The sequence below is a fragment of the Vidua macroura genome, chromosome Z, assembly GCF_024509145.1.
Source record: "Vidua macroura isolate BioBank_ID:100142 chromosome Z, ASM2450914v1, whole genome shotgun sequence".
NCBI lineage: Eukaryota > Metazoa > Chordata > Aves > Passeriformes > Viduidae > Vidua > Vidua macroura.
This window is the reverse complement of record NC_071611.1, coordinates 57,141,596-57,164,992: the sequence shown is the minus strand read 5'-3', so window position 1 is coordinate 57,164,992 and position 23,397 is coordinate 57,141,596. Positions and strand designations below refer to the sequence as shown.

Below are 23,397 nucleotides of genomic sequence, written 5' to 3'. Positions count from 1 at the left end.
GTCTTCAAAGAGCAATCTATCCTAATTCTGAGACAGAAGAGATTTTAAATCCTCTTAGAGGATTAAAAAAAAAAAGAATTCTTAAAACTATTCCAAATCCACATTGATTATGAAGTTCTTCAAGTTCATATTATGAACACCAGAACTGATGTTTTAGTTGACAATTCATTGAAAACAATGGTTTTCAATACATACTCATCCAAGGATCATAGAATCATCACAAAATCATAGAATGGCTTGGGTTGGAAGGGACCTGAAATATCATCCCATTCCAGCCTCCTTGCCAGAAGCTGGGACACCTCCCACTAGACCAGGTTGCTCAGAGCCCCATCCAACCTGGCCTTGAACACATCAAGACAGGGCATCCACAGCTTCTCTGGGCAGTCTTTCCCAGGGCCTCACCATCCCCAAAGTAAGTAATTTCTTCTTAATTTTTAATCTAAACCTACTTTCTTTCAGTTTGAATCCATTCCTCCTTGTTCTGTCACTAAATGCCTTTGTAAATAGTCTCTCTCCATCCATCTGGAAGGCTCCCTTCCTATACTAGAAGGTTGCAATTAGCTCATCTCCTTTCCAGGATGAACAATCTCAACTCTCATAGTCTTTCCTCTTCCTAGTCCTTCCATATCTTTAATTCCCACCAAGTGTTACTTCCATGACTTCCCCAACACTGGACATTTAAAATGTAAACATCTTGTCTAGACTGTGTTTTTGCTGAAAAAGTTTGGACCAGATGATCCTTGAAGTCCTCTTCCATGCTGGTATTCTGTAATTCTATAGTACATACGTAATGAATATCGACAGCCAATGATGGCCCTTAGCTGCTCTTATCCTCAAAAGAGAATGATATCAAGCAATTGAAGGAATATTCTCTAGAAAGACTATACTGAAGAAAAATCCTTTATACAGACACAATGACATTTCCAATACTTTCACTGGCACTTTTCAGTACTTGCAGACTTCAGAAAATGTTGGAATTCCCAAGAAAAAACAATTTGTATCATTTACAGTTGTAGCAATTTATTTCAATCCATTTAAGATTTTTATTGCAATAATGAAGACTAACATCAATCTGAAGATAATAATTTTCTCTTTCTATAAATACATCAATACATTTTTTTTATCTGCTTGACATTGCCAGCAGCTAACATAAAGCTCAAATAGATGATACAATTTAAAAGTTATGCTGTAAGACACAACTATGGCCTTGAGCTCCATAAGATAAATACTTACAACACTTGCTTCTCTTATAAATCAGCTTTAGTTTTGGTATGCAGCAGGTATTGCAGGCTTTTATAATCCATTTAGCACAAAAAGAATCTCTGCTAAGCAGAACTATTCAGATATTTCATTCAGGTCTGAATATCCAACCACTTTGTCACAGAAGATTTATACATTCTCATGATTGTACTTAAGTAGCATTTCATTATTTCTAGGATGCATGTTCTTGAAATGTGTAATTTAAACATAATCCCATTTTTGTACCATATACATTTTCATTACACATCTACTCAGTTGCTCTCAAACTCTCTAGGTGGTTTTAATTCAACACAGATCCAGTGTGAAAGGCAACCATTCAAATTTTAAAAATATAACACTGCCATTTAGTAGCAAACAATACTACTAATAAAGAATAGATGCTAACATATTATCTGTAGAAAACCATCAGGCTAATGACAACTTCTCAGTTTTTCTTATAATTTTTACTATCTCACCTTAGTTATAGGCAGGTGCCTCTGCCTCCCTCAGTACTCCTGTGCTTGGAAGACTGTGGACTGCCGTAATTCCTATAAGGTAGTAACTTCCATCAGGTAATAAAATGCATTAAAAAAAAGGTAACTACCCTCTCTCATTTGCACATTCAGAAAGGGGCTCTTAGGATCAGGACTGAAGCCTAAGAGGTTTCCAGCAAGAATGCCTCTGTTTTATCTACTTTTTTATCATTTATCTACTTTCTTTTTACGTAAAGCACAATCTTTAAGAACAGAAACATTAACACATGGATCATCATAGAACTGTTTCCATTGGAAAGAACCTCAAAGACAATAAAGTCCATAAAAAGTATCCATAAAGTGGATACTTAACACTGCCATGTCCACCACTAAACCATATCCCCAAACTCTTTATCTACAAGTCTTTTAAATACTTCCCAGGATGGTGAGTCAACCACTTTCCTGGGCAGCCTGTTTCACTGCCTGACAGTTCTTTGGGTGAGGATATTTTTCAATCTAAAACTCTCATTGAAGCACATTTTGAGAGCCATGTCTTCTGTCTGTTGCTTGTTAGTTCAGAGAAGAAACCAACACTCACCTCACTACAACCTCTTTTCAATTAGTTGTAGAGAGTGAGAAAGTCTTCCCTTAAGTGACATAGGCTGTGTTGGGTTCATGTCAAGGTATTGGTAGTAAGTAGGCTGCAAGAGTTATTGTGCTCCCTGTGAATATGCCCAGAAAGGTGCTACAGCCTGGGGAGAGCGCACACACTGAGGGAAAGTGTGAGGAGGAGGGAGTAGCAGAAAGGAACTGTTCTGGATTTATGGCAAGGCTGAAGTCTATAGTACTCAAAGAAAAAATAGCCAGAGAGAATGTTATCTAAATTATATTGAGAAATATATTGAGAAATCTGAAACTGGTAAACTACAGTTTCAGATGGAAATTAGCACATGTTCAGTTAACCAGCACTAATTACTTTCACACACAGAATGACAAAAGCTGTGACAGGCTGATGATCTCTGCCTGCATCTAGTCATTCTTGACTGAATGGGCAAAAATGCATGAATTTAGTTTGATAGCATAATGACACCAAAGCACACAAAAAGCTCACAAAAAAGTTACCTGAGTAAAGAATCAAAACCTGTAAACAGTTTTACATTCTTTGTGAAGAAGCACTAGAAAGTGCCATGTCTGTTGTATATAATTACCTTAAACAGCTTTACAAAATCAACAGAAATAAGTTGCATTTTATTACTTTTTGCATTTTTATTACTTTTAAAGTGAAACTACAAATTTTCCCAAGTGGTCCATTTAACTTCTGATCTAAACTACTGAACTGCAGGAGGGCCAGCAAGTATACTGATATTACATAGAATCACAGAACCATAACATCATAGAATATGCAGAATTGTAAGGGACCCACAAGGATCATTGACTCAATTCCTGCCCCTGCTCAGGACACCCCAAGAGACATACTGTCATGTGCCTGAGAGTATTGACCAAATGCTTATTGAACTCAGCCAGGCTTGGTGCTGTGACCACTTCCCTTGGGAGCCTGTTCCAGTGCCTAAGCACTCTCAGGATGAAAAACCTGATCCTGGTATCTAACCTAAATATCCCCTGGCACAACTTCAGGGAGTTGCTGGTCACAAGAAAGAAGAGATCAGTATCTGCCCCTCCTCTTTTCCTCACAAGAAGTTGTAACTGCAGTGAGGTCTCCCCTCAGTCTTTTCTTCTCCAGACTGAACAGACCAAGCGACCTCAGACACTCTTCACACAGCTTCCCCTTGAGGCCCTTCATCACCTTCATTGCTCTCTTCTGGACTCTCTAACAGCTCAATGTCATGTATACTGTGGTGACCAAAACTGCACACAATATTCAAATTGAGGCTGCCCAGTGCAGAGCAGATCAGGACAATCCCCTCCCTTGCCCAATGGCAATGCTGGCCTCATGGCCCCCAGAACACGCTTGGCCCTCCTGGCTGCCAGGGCACTGCTGGCTTATGTTCAACTCACCGTCAACCAGGGCCCCCAGGTCCCTTTCCACATCACTGCTTTCCAGCATCTCATTCCCCAGTCTACACACACAGCCAGAGCTGCCCCATCCCAGGTGCAGAACCAGCACTTTGTGTGGTTTGATTTCAGAAACCAAAGCACATAAATTTGTAATTGTCCTAAGTAACAAAGTGGTGCATGTAGAAATATTTGCATCTGGTGTCCTGTAAGTGTTCCTTCATTAGAATCTATAATTTTATCACAGCATCCAGAATCACCAAAGCGTGAATATTTGCAAGGAGGGAAGGCTTGAGAATTAGATTACCTTCCCAGAAAAATAAAATAAAGGCAAAATCACCCCATCCAAATAGTCACAAAATATAAAATGAAACTTAAAAACTATAGTGACAAGGTTTTTTATAAAAGTCTGGTACCAAAATAATTCAAACTTTTGACATGTTAGATATTAGATACAGTTGTTATCTCTGTTCAATATATGCCCAAAATTACTTCTGAGTAGAACAGTATTATTATACAAAAACAATTGCCTACAAAATTTTATTAATAGCCTAAAAAGAGCATTAATCCAATAAATTGTATGTTATTCATGCATAAGAGACAATAGCTGTTTTTTGCCCTAACATTTCCATAGTGAATAGCAAATATACTGCTTTAATATATTGCAGTTGTACAAGTTTATGAACAATCCAGGGGAAAGACATTAGCACTTTTTTTTGCCTATCCTACTACACTTCACTTTTTTGAAGTTCTGTATCTTTGTAGAGAGCATTTTAATAGACATTCTTCAAGTGTAAAGGCTTTTGTAATTGCAGTTTCAGAAAACCATACTGTACAGTGTATATCCAGCTATGTAAATTACACCTTAACTTTGTATTCAAAATAAGTAATCACTTTACTGACTTGAAACACAGATGCCCTAGCTACCCCTCTGTTCTCCCCCACACTTTTGTATATTTCAACTTCCCTTGCTCACCATATCACGTGTATTAACAATAATATTCAGTTTTTATTGAAGGAAAAGAAAACAGCAAATATTAACAAAAGTGTTATTTTTACAATACCACCATGCTCTAAGTACTCATGCCAAACTGTTCACTTCTAGCTTAATCATTTTAGTACATCAAAGAAATCCCAGTATCTGACATAAATTTAATCAATACCATAAAAAAGGTCAAAGTCTTTGACTATTTGGGGTTAAAAAATCTAGATAATTGATGGAAGTGGTCTTTTATTTGAGAAATGCTGTTTGATAAGCCAAGTCACCATGCAAACACCTCATAGTTCCAGTAGAATTAAAATGCCAGATTGCAGGAAGAACAGAGAAGACTAGGAAAAAAATCACATACTAGCTCTTAAAAAACTGGATTAATTCCTTCTCATCTTTACCATTATGGTGTCAATTATATGTTGAAGATACCAAGTTGTAGAAAGACTTTCCAAACTTGGATCTTCAGCTTTTCTGCAATATAGGCAAATCAAGAATAAGGTAAATGTAATCTACCCAGTTTGTGTGTCAGTTTTCAACCACAAGAAAAAAGTGTACCCAAGAAGGACCTAAGTAGAGGAAATTCTAAACAAAGCAAAGCAAAGCAAAACAAAACAAATCAAAAAAGTGCTTTATCTTTACTCTTTCATCCAAACACCAAAAAAAGTAAAAATCCTGATTTTCAGTCTTACTGTCATAACCACTGGACATCTAAATGTTACACTTTCATTCAGGTCATGCCAATTATTCCATAGGATCCAATTCTGGAGCTCCTCATAAAATCACTTTGTTCTTTTCATATGTTTTGGATGCTGATTACAAAGCATAGGAAATATAACCAAGATACACTTGGACAGCAGACATGCCTTCCCCTTCATGTGATGGGCACTGAGAGCTACCCAGCTGAGATGGTATGTACACTTGCCCTTAAAAGCAGACCTCTGCCAGCTATAGATTCACTGCTGTTAATTTGCTGCTTGGCATGCCACTGCTAGAGCTGCTGTGCTGGAGACTTCCAAAGAAAATCCGCTGCTGCGTATGGCTTAGGTTTCACTCAAATCCATAATGACCATTACATATGCTCACAAAGGTTGCCTTGAACTGTTCTGAGTTTTAAGAGCTGTTGCCAAGAGCTGCTGGATCCCCCAATAATACAAGTATTTCCACTACCATTCTATTATGATTATTTATAAGAGTATAGGAAACCATCCAGGTTATCACTTGGCCAAGTCAGCCACATGGTAGGGTTCTATATGCATGCAGAGAAAGAATGTGGGCACCACATCCTGCCTCCATCTGCAGGTACTGTCCACACACAAGGTCAGTGACAAGGTCACTGTCCACACACAAGGTCAGCAGAGATTTTGAGTTATACTGGCATATACCCTTCCAAACCATGCACTCCTGGTGGCAGCAGAGGACACAAATAGTGTTATCCTATCAGATAACATCAACAAAAAGCAAAGCATCAACAAATGTGAAGCCTTAATGTGCTTCAAAACAATGATACTTCTAAAATATATCAGCAAACATTCTGTAATAATTTATTTCTTCAAAGTAACAAAGACAGAAGTCTTGCCCTGACAAGGGTCAAGGTTGATTAAGTTGCCTGTACAGTAGGCACCAAACTCCTTACACACAGCATGGCTTTTAAGAAATCCAGAAAACAAACAAATCCAGTTTAGTTTGATGTAGCAAAAAATGTAAGATAAAGCACTGCAATTTGTGAGGCTTTAGCAGGGACTTTCACCCTAAGAGAAGATTAAGGACCAGTACAGCCCTTCCCATTTACAGTAAACACTGAGACAAGCCTGCAAAATGCCTGTTCCTTTGTTTTTACAAGGAAGGAGTATTGCTTAAAACATTGACTGAATTCATTTATAGCTAAGAAGAAAAAACTTGTAGAAATAACACATTGCAAAGCTGGAATGTAACTCTTGTCCATCTCTTGTCCATCACTCTTCCTCCCTCTTCCCAAGAAGGTGGACATAAACTCAGTAACTGAGCACTCCTAATTTTTACAGTCTTACATGTACAGTACAAAGCAGGCACTGCAGATGCTGAAAGTGTTACGCTTTAGCCCCACACCTGGGTAACACAGATCACCAAAATCCATATTAGCCTAATGAAAATGTTTGTTTCTATCACGACCTGCAGCATGGTTTATAGCAAAAAAATCTAACAGAATTTGAGGCTGAGATGTTCCACAAGAGGTTTTGACCTAAAGACGATCCTCTAGTTTAGAGAAATCGCTGGATTCAAACTTGAAAATGCTTTAATATTGTAATCATCAATTCTAAAAGAATTGAAATATTTACTAGGCGCAGACTGTATTGACAGTGTTCTACCTGATGCGTATCAATTTGAAAAGTTGCTTCATTTTCAAGTTTAACATGAAGGGAGTAAAATCTCCCTGTAGCTTAAAACCTTTAAGGTAATTATTAGAGTTATAGAAGACTGAAAGAAATGTATTTTTAATGTTTTCTAGTTAATACACAGGCAGCACAAAGATGTGCAATCCTCATTCTGTATTTCCTTCCAATATTTTTGTACACTGAGCTCTACAGAGAGTTTCCTCTAAGGATGTAACTCAATTCAACAATTAATTTCCTTTGTAAGTATTCACAATTTCTATTTGCTTTACTGAAAATGTATGTAGTAAAACCTCACTGGCTTTGCACCAAGACCTCGTTTCTAAGATTTGCTTCATCTAATCAAGATTAAAGATGCTATATGGTAAAGCAGTATTTTCCAATGTCTCAGAATATTAGAAAAAATATAATTTAAAAATATCTGAGAACTCTTTTCTTATGATTAATTTTAAGGTAAAGAAAAAGTGAATATATTTTTTTCAACTCTTTTTAAAGAGTTTCTCACCACGAGGCCACTTTCTCAATTTCTCATACTTGAGTAAAAACTATTAGTTTTACTTCAGTGACACCAAATGGTTAGTCAGATAAAGCAAATCAAAAAAGAACAAAACAGAATAGCAAGACAGACCTAGTACTAGGAAAGAACAGAAGTGGAAACAGATAAGAGTTTGAAAGTAGCCATCTGAACACTCCAAGAGCAGAGAAACTGAAACTGTAACCTAAAGGAAGACTATTAAGTGCTTCTGACTATCTTTGGAAATCAGAAGCTTATATCAAAAGTGAGTGTGCACACTTGAAATAAAAATTAAGAATGCTGTTGGCTATTTAAAAAGACACTGAAAGATATATTGCTATAATTTAAAGAGAACCAGAAAATGCACAGGCAATCCTGCTCACCTGTTTCGTTAAAACGTTGACCAACCAAAATTTTACATTTGTCTGGAGGGAGACAAGCTGCTAGCAAAGGTACTGTTCATAACACTCAACTTTCCTGTAAAAAAAAGTTACTTTTGCATAAAGTCAAGAAAGGCTTCTATGAATTGTTAATGTTTTCATTTTCTATCTCTTTTCTATTTCTGTTGACTACAGACAGAGAAAATATTTTAGCAGATAACAGGACAAAAAATCTTCATGGCAAAACCTCCCCAATCTTGATGCTTCAAATTGTATTGTCTTGATTGACAATATTGAACTCAGTCTCAACTAATATATGATCACCATCATAAATTTGAATTAGGCTATCAGTATAAAAAACAGTAACAAAACTTCAGAGAAAATCACAGAATAATGAACAGTGGGCAAAAAAAAGCATTAGCATTAATGAAATAGTATCTGGATCAGTAGAAAACTAGGGTAGGGCTCAATTTCCACAAGCAGATGCTAAAAAAAAAAAAACATGGGTTGCAAGAAGAGAGAGTGTGAAATGCAAACATTCTGCTGTCACTTCATTTCAGAGTTACCTGGACGATGACACCTACACTGCCACAAAGACTCGGTCTCATGCCATTCAAGCTGGGGTGACCAGGCACCTGAATATATCAGGTGAGGAAGGTGACCACCACGCCTGGGTGGCAAGCAGGAGCTCTTCTTTTCTCAAAGAGCATTAAAGAAAGCTGTGATGAAGCAGGACTTCAGAAAATTGAGGAAGAAGGAAGTAATAACAGCTGAAGCAAACCATCTAGTCCTGAAACACAGCAATATATTTCTGTGCTTCATTTAGCAGAGCTGACAATGAACTTTTGTCTAGACAATAATTAGTACAATTTTAGCTTCAGTTAGTGGGACGTCAGATTTTGTTTTCCTATCAAGGAAGCAGATGCATAGTTTTATCTTGCACTTAGTGAAGACAGCAAGCCAACACCAAAAATGGAAATTTCAGTTTCTTTATTAGTCATAAGATGAACAAAGGAACGTTATTAGCTTAATCTATCAGGAGGCAAGACACTAGATGTCAGGTAAGGATCATGAAAGCCTTAAACCCAGTAAAATAAGTAAGTTCTTACAATATTCTCAACCTGAATGTCGGATGGTTCAGAAAATGAACATTCAAACATCGGTCCCTAAATGGGATTAATTAATGAAACCCAGGGGTAGGGGTGCAGGGTTTGGTTTACCTTTTGATTTAAGAGCCGTATCTCAACAACAGAGTATTTGTGGACACATGAAGCCCTGATTAACTCATTCTGGGCATATATTACTTCCATAAATATCAATGCGCAGCTGTCTGCATTCTCACATTGTCTTGCTACCGATGTACTGTTAAAATAGTTTTCTGAAGACTTATTACTGTTACCTAAACCTTTTATTAATTTTGCTTTTTCTGAACCTTATCTACTGATCCTCAACAAATAAAACATCATGGAGTTGAAGAACTAGCTGTCCTGCTACATCCACCGTCATTTTTCATGGCAGCAGCAGCATGATGTTTTCTAGGGACAGACGATGATCAAAGTAACTTGGGAGTGAAGTGCCAGTAATGGGAGGGAGAAATATACTTCAAACTGCCATCAATTTCTTCTACCTCAGCAAAGCAGAATAAGCCATCAACAGTGGCACAGTATTATTTGTTTTGTCATAATTAAATAACATTCCAATTCAGTAGTCAGAGGCCTCCTGTCTTCATAAGAATTTAAGAAGTGGTAATAAGGGAACTGGAAGAAAATCAACTCTTTGTCTCTGATAAGCAAAACCAAAAGATTTGCCATTAGTCAGGAGAAAGTTATTCAACTGCTCCCTATAATGTCATATCCCTACTTGAGAATTACCTTTCCTATCAAAGAAATACATTCTCTTACTAACAAAGGAAATGGAATTTTCCAATCTAAAAACAATGGAAGCTAAACAAATAGGAAGCTAAAATATAAAATGCAAAGCAGAAAGGAATTGAGAACAGAAACTTAAGAGCTGAATCAAACTAACATTAAAAAAAGGTTTCCTTTGTTAATAATTTTCCTCATTTAAAAATTTGTATTTATCCAGTCTGTATGTAACATTATCATACCAGCAATTTTATATTTACTGGTTTGAACATGAGAAGTTACTCTCCTTTGTTCTCCTCAGAGATAGTAATTTGCAACTCTCTGCATAATAGTCATTTGCAACTCTTTGTTTATTCATTATGTGACTACTGAAGTACATAGATAGAAATAGGACTAAAGGATTTACATGGCGGGCTGACTTTGGTTGGCCTCTTAGTGCCCACCAGCCTCTCTCCCTTTTCAGCAGAATGGGGTGGGGAAATAAGATGTAAATGAATCTGATCGGCAGAAGCAAAGGGCAGAAAGAAAATAAATATATTTTATTCTCCTTTTCCTATCAGCAAGCAAAGTGCAACCATTTCCTGGGAAATAAGGTCTCAGCATATGTAGCAGTTTCTACACAAGCCTCAATGAGAGACGCCATTTTGCTACCCACCTTTCCCAGCTCTTACTGTGTTGTCATATGGTATGGAATATCCCCCGGTCAACCCAGCTTAGCAGTTCTGGATATGTGCCCTCCAATCTGTTGCCCACCCCCAAGCTACTGGCCTTTGAAGGCAGTCCTGGAGGCACAGCCCTGATGCTGAGTGACCACTGCTCAGCAGTAGTCCAAACACTGGAGGCACACATCTCTGAGACCTGCAGTGTGAAAAGCTAAGTTCCTGCCAGACTCAAGGCAATTTACTTTTGCACTGGCTCTTTTTCTGTTTTCTGGGAGTTTGTGATAGTTTTGATTATTCATCTACAATGAAACAACAGTTCAAACTAATACAAATATTTATTGAAACCAGCAGGTATACATTTCCTTCTTGTTTGCTTATGAATTTTAAGGGCAAACAGAAAGAATTTCCCCCTCACATTTTCTGCTGTTCACTAAGAAATACTATATGGAAGAGGTATTATAATGAGCAACTCAAAGCTAATTACTGGCATTAGATCAATATACAAAATCATTAAATACACGTAGTCTAAATCTTCTTAGATGATTAATGTGGAAAATTCTTACAAAAAGTAAGGCAGGGAACAAGAAACTTAAACAGATACCCTCTGCTATGCTTCAGGGTTCTGTCCTGATAACACACATCACTCAGGTTTTGAAAAGTACATTTTGGTCTACTTGCAATCACTTCAAGAATAATCAAAGTCAAAGGTAAGACAAAAAGGGGCTTGTACACCTAGCTATGCCACTGACCTATGGATCGTAACAGCAGGAAGAAAAAAGGAAAAATTACAATTATTCTATTTACTTTTATTTATATATATATATATATATATATATTTACATATTTGCAAAGAAAAAAAATCAGTCTGAGCAAATAATTTCATCACCTTTGCACTAGTCCTGATGCTGTGTTTCTATATTTTTAGTTTTTAAATTAGTCTCATGATGAGCAATGGTGCAATAACACCACTGAAACCAAGTATTTAAACCTTAACATGGAATTCTGTATTATCCTTGGATTCCTCCACAAATAAAAATCTAAATAATTCATGTAGCTATTATGCAAAATGGAAGTTTGACAGTACAATTTCTCACATGTGATCTGCTATTCCACAACAAGTGATTCTTCTCCCTTTCACAATACATATTTCAAAACTATGTGCAGAGGTGCTTGGCCTCTGGATAGTGTGAATGTGAAGACATTAGTCACATTAATCAGAACACAGTAAATGTTTTTCCTAACTTTCTACATTACTATCTTCCCTCAATACTAGTCTCAATAGCACCATTAGATCATAGCTGAAGGCTTAGTCCAATGCACTGCAGACTTCCAAAACCAACAATGAAGCACATGGTGGATGACAGTTAGGAATGATGTGCAGCAGGGGAAAGATATTCTCTACCTGGTTAGTTTAATGGGATATTTTTGAAACGGACTGTTAAGAGTGTGTCTGTAATGCAATGGCAGACTGAAGGATCACATACAGTCCAAAAGGCTCATCTGCCTTCAAGATTGATTGGGTTTTGAGTATGAGCAACTACAAGAAAAGGGAACTTAGCTTTTGTCATGTATGCCTCTGCAGTTATGTAGTCAAAAGCACCACCTGTGACCAATTCCAAAGATTGCTGTATGATGTTCTTAGCTTCCTACTATTTAATAGGACTTATCTCTGATAAGCCAAGGGTCCTCATATAGTTGGATAGTCTCCCAATGGTAGTTTATTTTATGAATTATCATTATGTAATATAGAGTAATGGAAAACTTGCATCCCATTGTAACACACAGCTGTTCTGGTTGCTAAATAATAAAAAATTGTTTTTATTTTTATAAAAATAAATAAAAATGTTTTATTATTATTTATATATTATTTATTTTATTATTATTTTATTCTGGAAGATAGCCTTCCAGACAGACACAGGAATGCTGTATAAATCCAGAAAAATCTGCAGACTTTTTCTAATACTGTCCACCATGAACAGGAAATTCAACACAATTAAAATGCCAATTCAGTATCTCTGGCATATTTTTAAACTTCTTTTTCCCAGCAAGTGACTTCAGTGTATATTTAGGTACTTTTGAAATAGGAAGTAACATGGAAGAGTATTTCTATTATACACAGTCCATTAAAATCAGTTTTCCCATTTAGGGCCCAAATATGTCATGGCTTCTGTTTTATTTCCCTGTGAGAGAAGCCTTTTTTTAAAATAGGGTATTTTTGTGTTCTGCTTAAATTCCTTCAGGAAATGACTCTTTGCATGTTGACTGAGCAGCTGTGTGATGTCAAGCAAACAGCTGGACCATGAGAGTACAGTTTTCTGAATTCTACAGTCTAATTTGCAGATCCACCATCTCCCCAGATCTGTGTAACTGTGGTACAATTTCTAAACACCTTATGATTCACCTCCACTGTCAACCGAAGAGAAAAACATCAATGTATGTCTTCCTACTGGTAAACCAAAACATACTGTTCTGAAGCTGAACTGTAGTTTTTCATTGGGGAAATAGCTAAGGGCATCACTAAGATGAATAGCTTAATTCACAATTTTAACAGAACACTAACATCAATAAAAGACCACTGCTGTAATCAAAATACATTTCTCCATGAATCAACTCTAAGCACCTCTGTGTTCATAGAACCACAGAATATGCTGAGTTGGAAGGGACCCATGAGGATCATCGAGTCCAACTCCTGGCCTTGTACAGGATACCCCACAAATCACACCCATGTGCCTTTATTTTATGTTACTTAATAATAATGTTATTTCATTCTTACAATTTGTACAAAGGTAAGTAGATTTCAATTCCAGTAGGACTATACAGTTGAGATATCTTGCATGCATGGCATTACAGAAATAAGGTGAGATTTCAGAAGATACAATAATTCAGAAGAACTGAACAACAAATATTGCAACTCAGATGAACTGGCATTCAGTCATGAAGTTTAAAAGGAAAAATCATTATATGATTGCCCTGGCTTTGGCTGAGATATAATTAATTTTTTTTCCAGTAGTTGATACAATGCTGTGTTTCGGATCCAGGATAAGAATAATGTTGATAGCAACAACGAAAACATCAGTACATTAAGTAGTGTTTATCTAAGCCAAGGACTTTCAAGTGTCTCACACTCTGCCAGTGAGGAGTTGCACAAGAAATCTTGAGGGAGCATGTCCAGGTAAACGACTTGAACTGGCTAAACATGGTTATTTCACACATAGAATATCATGCCCAGTATTTAATCTGGGGATGGTCAGGACCTGCCAACTGCTACTCAGGGATGGGCTGCGCATCAGCAGGTGGTGAGCACTGTATTGTGCATCACTTGCTATTATTAATAGTAGCAGTACTACTACTCCTGTATTCCACTTTGTTTAATTTATTAAACTGCTCTTATCTCTCTCACAGAAAGTTTTACATTTTCTCCCTCTGCTTCTCATCCCCATCCCATCTGGCAGAGGGGCAAGTACTGTGGCACTGCATGGTACTCAGCTGATGGCTGGGGTTGAAGCATGACAATGAGCTGACAGCACAGCTATTTCCTCCTGCATACCATTTGCTGCATTAGGATTAGAGCTCAAGTCCCATAGTTACACAGCCTTACTCACCTATGCTGGATGCTGAATTATATACAAGCAGGTGAAGACCTTTAGTGGATGTACAGGCAGGAAAGGACACAAACACACCTTCTGAGGATGGCTACACGGCAAAAGGGAGTGAGAGAACAATAAAAATAATCAGCAATTTATGAAAGAAGATATAACTACATTGCACAAATACATATCATATTCCCTAAGAACTTCCCCTAACCACATTGTATTAAACCTCATATAATTTTATGTTTGAAACTCCTTTCACTTCCAAAAATAAAGAGGCAAGGCTTTCATTGAAACAGCATTTTGAGAACAGTGTTCAGACACTTCCTGTGTTTTGGTTAGGGTTACAGCACTCTAAAAATTCTTCTGTCATCTTCAAGATGAGCACCTTACTAGTATCCATACCCTTATTAGACAAGTCTGTTACTGCTTTCCTAACAAGTTCATTTCAACAATATGATAAGCTATAATAGAACATACAATATTTACAATTTATATAATATTTATAATGATTGATTAGAATATAACATTTTAGAAGTATACACACATGAAAACCCAGACATGCTGTATTTTAATTTTTTATAATTTCATCTATGCTGAAATATGTAGCAGACATGTAGAATGAAAACAAAAAATCCTTATTAGGAACATCTAATCTAAGTCAGAAAAAAAATATTTAAAATTCTTTAGTGTACTGTCTTAAGCTGTTGAAATTACTAGCTGAAGAACAGTATCTAAAGAAATTAACTTATGCTTAGTATGAAACTGATCTGCTGGATGATCAAGGATAAACAGAAGCAAAGAAGTAAACTTGAAGATTTTCACAGAGAAATTGATCTGTCATTCCAGAAAAAAACACATTCATGTGCACGTGCATGGACAGATGTCACTCTAGCTCTTTGCATAGATTATACAACTACTCAGGAAAATGAAGAATTTTTTTAACAGTTAAACTGCTACATATATTCATCAATTAAAATCACACCATCTCTGCAAACAAAACTCTATACACTTAAAATATATAAAGTCGGCATTTTCAGCAGTGATAGAGACTTGGAGCACAATTTCACTTGCATTCTACTTGTAACCTCTACTGTTAACAGTTCATATGTTGACCACACAGGAGCGACAGTAAGCAATGAATCACTGCAGCAGATGTGATTCAAAGAAGTGAATTCTGAAGACAGGTTCAGATTAAATTCATGACGAGCCTGAGAGAGAATGAATTTGCTTGCTCACAAGAGCATGCACCCAGACAGGTAGACTAAATGTTACAGTAACTAATGTTACAGTGATCCACACCAGTACAACTGCTCCCCATTCAAATATTAGTATTTAATAGTAAATGTCAGCATTATAAAAAGGCAGTAAGAACTGATAAGCTCCTCTTTATCAGTTGACTGTGCTAATTTAAAACCTGTACTTCAAGCCCCAGCTACTGAGGCACAGAGGCTATTCCCTTCTCCACAGGATAAACCCAATACCAGTCACAATACAAAGTGAGGATAGGGGGAATGTTGATGCAAAACAAGAAATTGGTACTTCTCAAAATAAGCACCAGAAAAATAAATGTTAAATATTTAAACAAAAAGGCTCATACACAATAAATCAGCCTAATGACAAACTGGAAATTATTCTGATACACTCTTCTGGTGTACCATTCCAGCAGCCTGCTGTCTGTTTTTCCTTCTAGTACTGTTTTTTTCCTGTTGCTAATGAAGCATAAATTTGGCATATTCTGCTGTATTAACGGCCAGGTTTCGGGCCTAAAATTAAGCACTCAGTAACCTAACTATTAAGTGGCCTACCCAAGAGACCTTCATCGCGAATGAACTGAAAATAACCTCACTTCCAGGTCTGACGGGTTATTCTCTAGTGCAATCCCTTTATCTTTTTCCCAGATGTTCTCAGAGGTGAGCAATTTAAACGAAAATCTGTTTTGATAACAACCTAGAAGCAGCAAATTCTGTGGAGACTGATTTTTGCCTGTGCCCTGATTATTAAGTCAAAGTTCATCCTCTTTTTGATCATCAGGTTTATCAGAAACTCAGGTGTGTATACAAAGTGTGACTCCTTGTTTTCTCCCCAGTAGCTGGTTCACTCCAACAGCTGGTTTCACTTACAAGATAAGTTGTTAAAGGTCTTCCCATTATAGCATTTTCTGCTGAAGAGAGATGAAGGCATAAAAATCTACTACAGCAAGCCGCTCCAGAACAGTTAGCTGTTGACTTCAATCCCATGAGCTACACTGTTCATTACCTCTCATAAGCACACAAAAGAACTTCCAGTGATTTCTGACCTCAGGTTGTTTAATTATAACAAATTTCACTAGATATAGTGAAAATAGTTATCTATTTTCAAGTCTCCCTTTGGTATATGCTTTTTGTATTTTCCACACTGGTTTGGATTTTTCACAGATAGCTTTTTAAGCTTTGTTAATCTCACAGAAAAAAAAATCAACAAACACGAACAAAAATAAGGAAATTACTTGGAAAGTAAGTATTTTCAAATAGCTACAAAATAAATTCTGCCTATAATTTGATCTGTAGGGAGCACAGCACAGACTATGAAAGATAAAGAATTTCCCAATATAATTACTTACATATGCATATACATCACTTAAGCACTTTAAGCACTCAATTAGGTACCTAATTATGTTGAATACATACTTTTACAACCCCATCATGAGGGCAAAAGAGTTACTTCTGTAATTTTACTTTGAAACCTAACAGTTATTTGTGAGACAAAAAAACACCAAAATTATTTGTTCATGAAACCAACATTACCAGTCCACATCTGTGGGACAGGAAGCACTGCAAAACAAACCAAGTTCTGTTCCACCCCCACAAAATCTGCCTTTGCTCTGAGAAAGGCCACCTAGGCAGAAAAGGCATTTAGTCTTTTTCTTTTGTTTAAAGATGCTGGTTTACTCTTGCCCTACATACACAGCTGATGTTACAGAAAAGAAGCAGCACCAGGAACTTCTTTAACACTGAACATCATCTTTTTCTAATTTCTGTAAATCAAAGTAGCATTCAGCTCTAGGCAGGAGTGGTAGTGTTCAGAATATTAAGGAAGAGGTTTGTGGGTTGAGATTAGGATTTTGCAGAGGATAATTTTTTTTTTATTATTCTCCTGTATGTGATTTCAGTACAGCTCAAAGATACCCAGTGGATTCCTACCTGTTTTTCAATACAGCTTTTCTAGCACAAAAAAATTATGATGAAGTAACCTATCACAATTACATGACTAAAAGAAAAAAAAATAATCATTCCATATCTCGCAAGAATGTTCCATATGAAAAAGACAGCCATGTACATGTACTGACCTCATAGCTTTCTTTACATTATTTATATCACAATTAATGATACTCAGAATAACATTAAGTCTATTTTCCCAGCAGAACTGAATCTGGACAGGGGACTGTGGTATCAGGTTTAGTGTGATTACTAGTTTCTGGGCAGAGATACTCCAAAAGTACATATGCCATAGTCTGGAAAACAGTGAGCTAATTCTGGAGCTCTTTCCAAGTCTCTGTATTATTTTACTGCAACTTGCTTCAGAACTTTACCTTGCTATGTGTCCAAAGGCTTCTTCTGAGAACAAGCATCATTCTGTGAAGTGAGTGTACTCATACACCCATGCTCAGAAAAATACAGGTAAATTATTCAAGGATTTAAACACAAAGTAAGCAAAAACTAAGAGTTGCAGACTTATGCTCAGCATTTGTAGACATTTTTATGTAAACATACAGAGGTTAAGTATGCCAAGCACACGTTCCAGAAACAATGCTTCCAATATTAAAATAAGGAAGAAGCTGATGTTTATTAACTACTAACACTTGTAGCAACATACTCATGTTCCAACACATATTGCCAAGGTCAGGCCCCAGACTGTATTTTCAAAAAAACATGCCTGCCAAAACAGAAATGGCTGCTTCAAGTAAATTAGATTTCTCTACTGTTTCTGTCAAAACACCAATGGTTTCAAGGTCAAAACCCACCTGAGAAATCTGAAGAAAAGCCACAAGTTACCATATGTTTGTTTTATACTAACGTTTTTATGCATGTTTTATACTGACACAAGTCCATTACTCCCATGTATTAAAACAACATTCAGGAGTTTTACATAACTGGGGGGTGGGGGGAGGGTTAGAAGTTTAAAAGGAGAAGCCCATTTATTTTTAAAAATTTGAAAATTAATGCTATTTTTGCTACTTTTATGTTAGAGGGAAAACATGAACTAAAAATTGATTTCAGAAAACATTTTGCATTCTCCACCTTAACCACTACAGCTATAGAGGGAACATAAAAGAAAGAGTGGATTATACACAGATAAGTAGATCTTATACATAGACATGTATAAACTTATGCATTTTGGAAGAAACAATCCTAACCCAACAATTAGAAAAAAACACTGTCTGAAGTTAATACGACGTAACATTCAATAGTACAAACTTTCAATAAATAATCCTGTGAAAACAGCAGTTTAAATCCAGGCAGTTCTCAAAAATGCAGATCAGTTGTAAAGTGTTACTAATAATTAAACACAGAACATTTTTATGACACTACACAAACCTCTGGTGTGCACTCTGAGTGCTTAAGAAGCCAGATCAAAAATGCCTGGAGTAATTTCTCATGTCATCAGCACTGTCTGGGTTTCTTCTAGACTTATTTTGGACATTCTTTACTCAAGCAAAATTTCAAGTCTTATTTTTAACAGGGTTTCCTGAGAAAAATCAGGCATTATCTGACTTTATTGTGTTCCAGCTCCCATTCCTTCCTTCCATCTCTTTTAAAAAATTTAAAAAGTCACTGGTCATGAGGCATAAAAATGTAAAATTAAATCCTTACAAACTTCATTAGAGTCAATAACCACATAAAACACAGTATCAGAAACACAGGTGGAGGGAGCATCAAGAACAATAATAGAGGACTTCCTTTTCCACTTGATAATCTGGTGTAACATCAGCTTCCTGGCAAAGAAGAAAGGAAAAAGGAATTAAAAAAAAAAAAAAAAAGGCATATTGCTAAAGTTTTGCTTCCCACAAGAAGTTATAAATAAATAAAACAGGTGTGTGGGTTGGTTTTTTTCAGCACTTTAGTCTTTTAATGGTGTAACCAGTGAATTGAATGGAACATACGTCTGTTCCCAGAGTAAAAACATTCACCTAAATGTGTATGCACAGGAAATGTATCTAATACAAATCACAGTGAAAATCTTCTGCTCAAAGAAAATATTACACACAATAATGGAAAAAAAAAATTGTTTATATGTTACCCAACAATATAAATCATCTATTTTGCAAACAAATTGCCTTCAGGTATAAAAAGGTAACTATTTAAAGAACATTTAGTTATCCTGCACAAAAGCTTTTGTAACCTTTTGAACAAAATAAAGACAGCAACTTTAAGCAACAAAACACAGAAATAAACTAATTCAGCTGATCTGAATCTAGAATACTTGTTCTAATTCATATGAAAAGTTCTACCACAGCTCTCATGCTATCATGAGAGAGCTATGAGGTCCTTCGATGTCTCTTCACTTTGCAGATCATTTTCCAATGCACATCAAATGTTCACTGTGCTAAAGAGCTTGAGGCCCCTGAGTTTGAATGTCAGGACTTCACATAATACCATATCACTATCAGCTTCCTCCTTTTACTGCTCCAGAGTACCAGCCAGAAAAAAAAAAGCATCCTCCTTGAAACACTCATTTAGATCAACGCTCAATGGATCAACAGCAGAATGGCCTGAGTTGGAAAAGATTTTTGAGATCGTCTCATTCCAACTCCCCAGACACAGTCAGGGACACCTTTCAGAATCAGGTTGCTCAAAGCCCTGTTCTGGCTGTGAACACTTACAGAGACACTCCCCTGGAACAACTGTTCCAGCGCCTCACTACCCTCACATCAAAGAAATAATTCCTAAAATCTAATTTAAACCTAATTTTATCTCTTTTAACTTCTAGATCTCGCTCCTTTTACACTTTAAACCTGCAATATATTCTGGTACAGGTTCCAAGACTTTTCTATCTAGCTCCAGGAAATGGCATTGCAGTACTAAATATTAAATTCACTAAAATATGCCAGATTAAATTTAGCATTTTGTACCAGAACATATTTAAAGCAGTATCACAAACTTCCAAACCAACAAGACCATAAAATCAACGAATTAAATAGAGGCTACCATTGTATTCAACAAGTTTATTTCCAGAGCACTTTCCTCATAGTTGTACAGTTGATAAAACATTGCATCTGTTCTTCTTGCCACAAGGTACTATCAACACAGCAAACTTGGTCACAGTATAAAGAGGCATTCAAAAAGCAATGCAGTATTTTTAGACAAAAACTGCCTTTGGATAGACCTAGAATCCCACTAGAACTAATGAGATCAAGAGATACAGTAATGGGAAAAGGCAATGGGATGGAGTTAGAGATACTTCAGAGAAGAGGTACAGAAAGAGGTTCAGACGGGGGACAGGGAGACAAGAGCTCCCTGCCTCTCAACAGAGCACCCACTACTAGTGAGCAGCTAGGAAATCACAGAACTATTTCCTAGCACTTAGATTTCTTGTAGATTTCTCAGATTCCATGTAAGAGCAGAGAGTTGCTAAGAGTTGGTACTCATACATGGTATAGTGAGAAGATACATCCTTGCCCCTCTTTCTGTTTTCTACTCTAACTACAGCCACATATGCAAAACACTGATTTTCCATCATAGTCAATCAATTTGAAAACTTTGCTTTCTTGTAAATTTGAAACAATCTTGGGCCTCTGCCCAGAGCAGTGGACTTCAGAAAACCTGAATAAAGAATAAAGTAGTTAATTCACAGAAGCATCAAGGAACACCAACAGAGACTAAGGGCAAAAAGAAACACCTATTTACATACATTACCTATTACATTCATTAACATTATGTTACATCAAATAATGGGCAGGTGGAGAAATTCACAGCAATAAAAAGCTGTCCATCATCAAAAATTCCTAAAGCATGAAGGTATGCTTTTTAGTTCAGAAAAATCACAAAACCACTATTCCTATCAGCCACAAATATCACTCTACAGGTGCCCAGTATTTATGACAATCCCCAGGCACTTGTTATTCATTATTCAGCTCTCCACCACAGAACCTCATGTTTGACCCATTTGCTCTGAGTATGGTTTACTGGCACAAATCACTATTTAAAAAAAAAAGAAGCAATAGACCATCATCCAGCTCCTACAGTCAGCAAGAGAATATAGAGCTCAGCGATGTAAGTTTTGAAAACAAGAGTTTAACATTTTAACATTTACTTCAGAACAACCCAATATATTTCAGGGATTATGACCTGAGCTCTTACTGGGGGAAAAAACCCCAACAAATATATCTCAAAAACAGCTAAGTTTTCAGCTGTTGACAACTAGCTGCTAGAAACAGGATTTACATCACCAACTCATTTCATCTTCAGCACCAAACAACAATCAGCTTGTAATGATTTTTAGTGAAAGTTGAACTGAAAGTTCAATCTGAACAACGGTAGCAACATATTTCAGAAGCCCTACTTACGAAGATTACAGGATATTATTTTCCTAGAAATAATATGGACATTAAAACTGGACTAAAAAGGCGACTTTCCAGAAGTAAGAGACAGAAGCAGTCACTTAGTTCTTGACAAGCTCTGAGTTCTCATTAAAGAAAACGTTTTATTTTTTTGAAAATTACATCAGTTAGTGCAGTTCTTCAAAAATTAGGCAGATATACATACATACATACATTTCTCTTTAGAAAATGTGTATTTGTAAAAAAAAAAATCTAAAATTAATGAAGAAAAGCATCTTTCCTTACAAGTATCTGGTAGCTGATGTATCATTTTGAACTTCTATTTCACATTACCATATTCTTCACAGTGGTTTTCAACACGAAGTAAATTGTACAAGAGATTTTATCCTCATTATCAGTAGTAGCAGCAGCAGCACATATTGAAGACGTAGTATCTAGAGAATTACCAATTATGGGTGAAGCAGCTTTTATGGAGAAGTTTATAACACTACAGTGACATGTAATTTTTTATACTATGTATATGCAATTATACTATGTATATATAATTTTAAGTTAATTTGGACATTTCCTTTAGACTTTGACATTACAATAGGAATCAACAGATTACCCAACAAAATTAGCAGATTCTTTAGTACAGCATGTGTATGAACCCTGTAAGAGTATGCTATCCTTAATGAGCAATCTTTTGTATATTTTTATGCTGAAAGTATACAGACAAAAGTCAATATATTTCAAAAATGTGGACAAAGGCAGCACAAACCTTATTAAAGGCTTTTAAATGGTGCTGTGTTCTCATGTGTCCATTTCCCAAGGCAAATTACCTTTCTGCCTGACCAATTAAATCATAAATAAATGACAAACAAGTTTGTTTGGGGATTTTTTTTTCCCAGTCTGGTATGTTCATGGCAGCTTTACAAGCCTAATCAAAATATATCCAATACAACAAGTATCTTCTAGTGCTTTAGAAGACAAAAGGTGCAAAGAAGAAAAAACCAAAATATCCACACTGTATAATTTTCAGAACTTTTAACAAGGAAGCAGACTTTGGCAGGCAGCTTTCTTGGTAAATAACTTAAATTAACAAATCAATAGGAGAACATTCTTTCAGCAGCTTAACTGTTTACATTAAAGTTGGCTGTGGTTTCTACTGGAACTAATAGGAGTAAATAAATAAAATAGTATTTAGCTTATGCAGCACTGCAGTCATTACAGAAAGGCCAGGAAAGCCAAAAACATGAGATTGTTGACATTTTCATGCATCTTGGCTCTACAGTCTGGCAAAATACCTGGCACCCTGACAAGCTTGATGCCAGACAACTAGCAGAGCTTTAAATTTGTTGAAGAAGGTGAAGCAGTAAAGGCATTTAAAGTGTGCCATTGAGACATTAAGAAGTCTTACATCAACAGCTTATAATTCCCAATCTGTTTCACAAGCTCAGATGCTACCACAAGAAAAGACAAAGCAGAAAGACTGTGTAACCAAAACATCTCATGAAAAAGTCCTGAATTTCCCAGGGAAGAGAGGAACCCACCAATCCAAACAGGAAAGAGGAAAAAAATTTTAAAAAGAAAAAAAGAAAACATTTCCAACAATATAGCACCATCATCTTGGGTCTGGTAGGCTTGGTATTCCCTTGCATGCCTACACAAAGAGCCTCTCCACACATGACTCTCAGAAACTGTGGCTGACTCTCCCTCTTCTTCTCAGTCTGGTAGCTTGGTGTGAGGGAACACAGGTTCTTTAGCAATCCATGTGTAATA

At 36.4% G+C, this 23,397-nt stretch overlaps 1 protein-coding gene across 1 annotated transcript in view; it reads right to left on the bottom strand.

The window, feature by feature from the left end:
* The window catches only part of DTWD2 (DTW domain containing 2), a 65,232-nt gene that overhangs the window by 27,048 nt on the left and 14,787 nt on the right, over positions 1-23,397 (bottom strand). Inside the window, 2 exon segments of the mRNA XM_054004010.1 lie at positions 7,979-8,076; positions 14,109-14,199. Of these exon segments, the coding sequence (XP_053859985.1) occupies positions 7,979-8,076; positions 14,109-14,199 (189 nt within the window).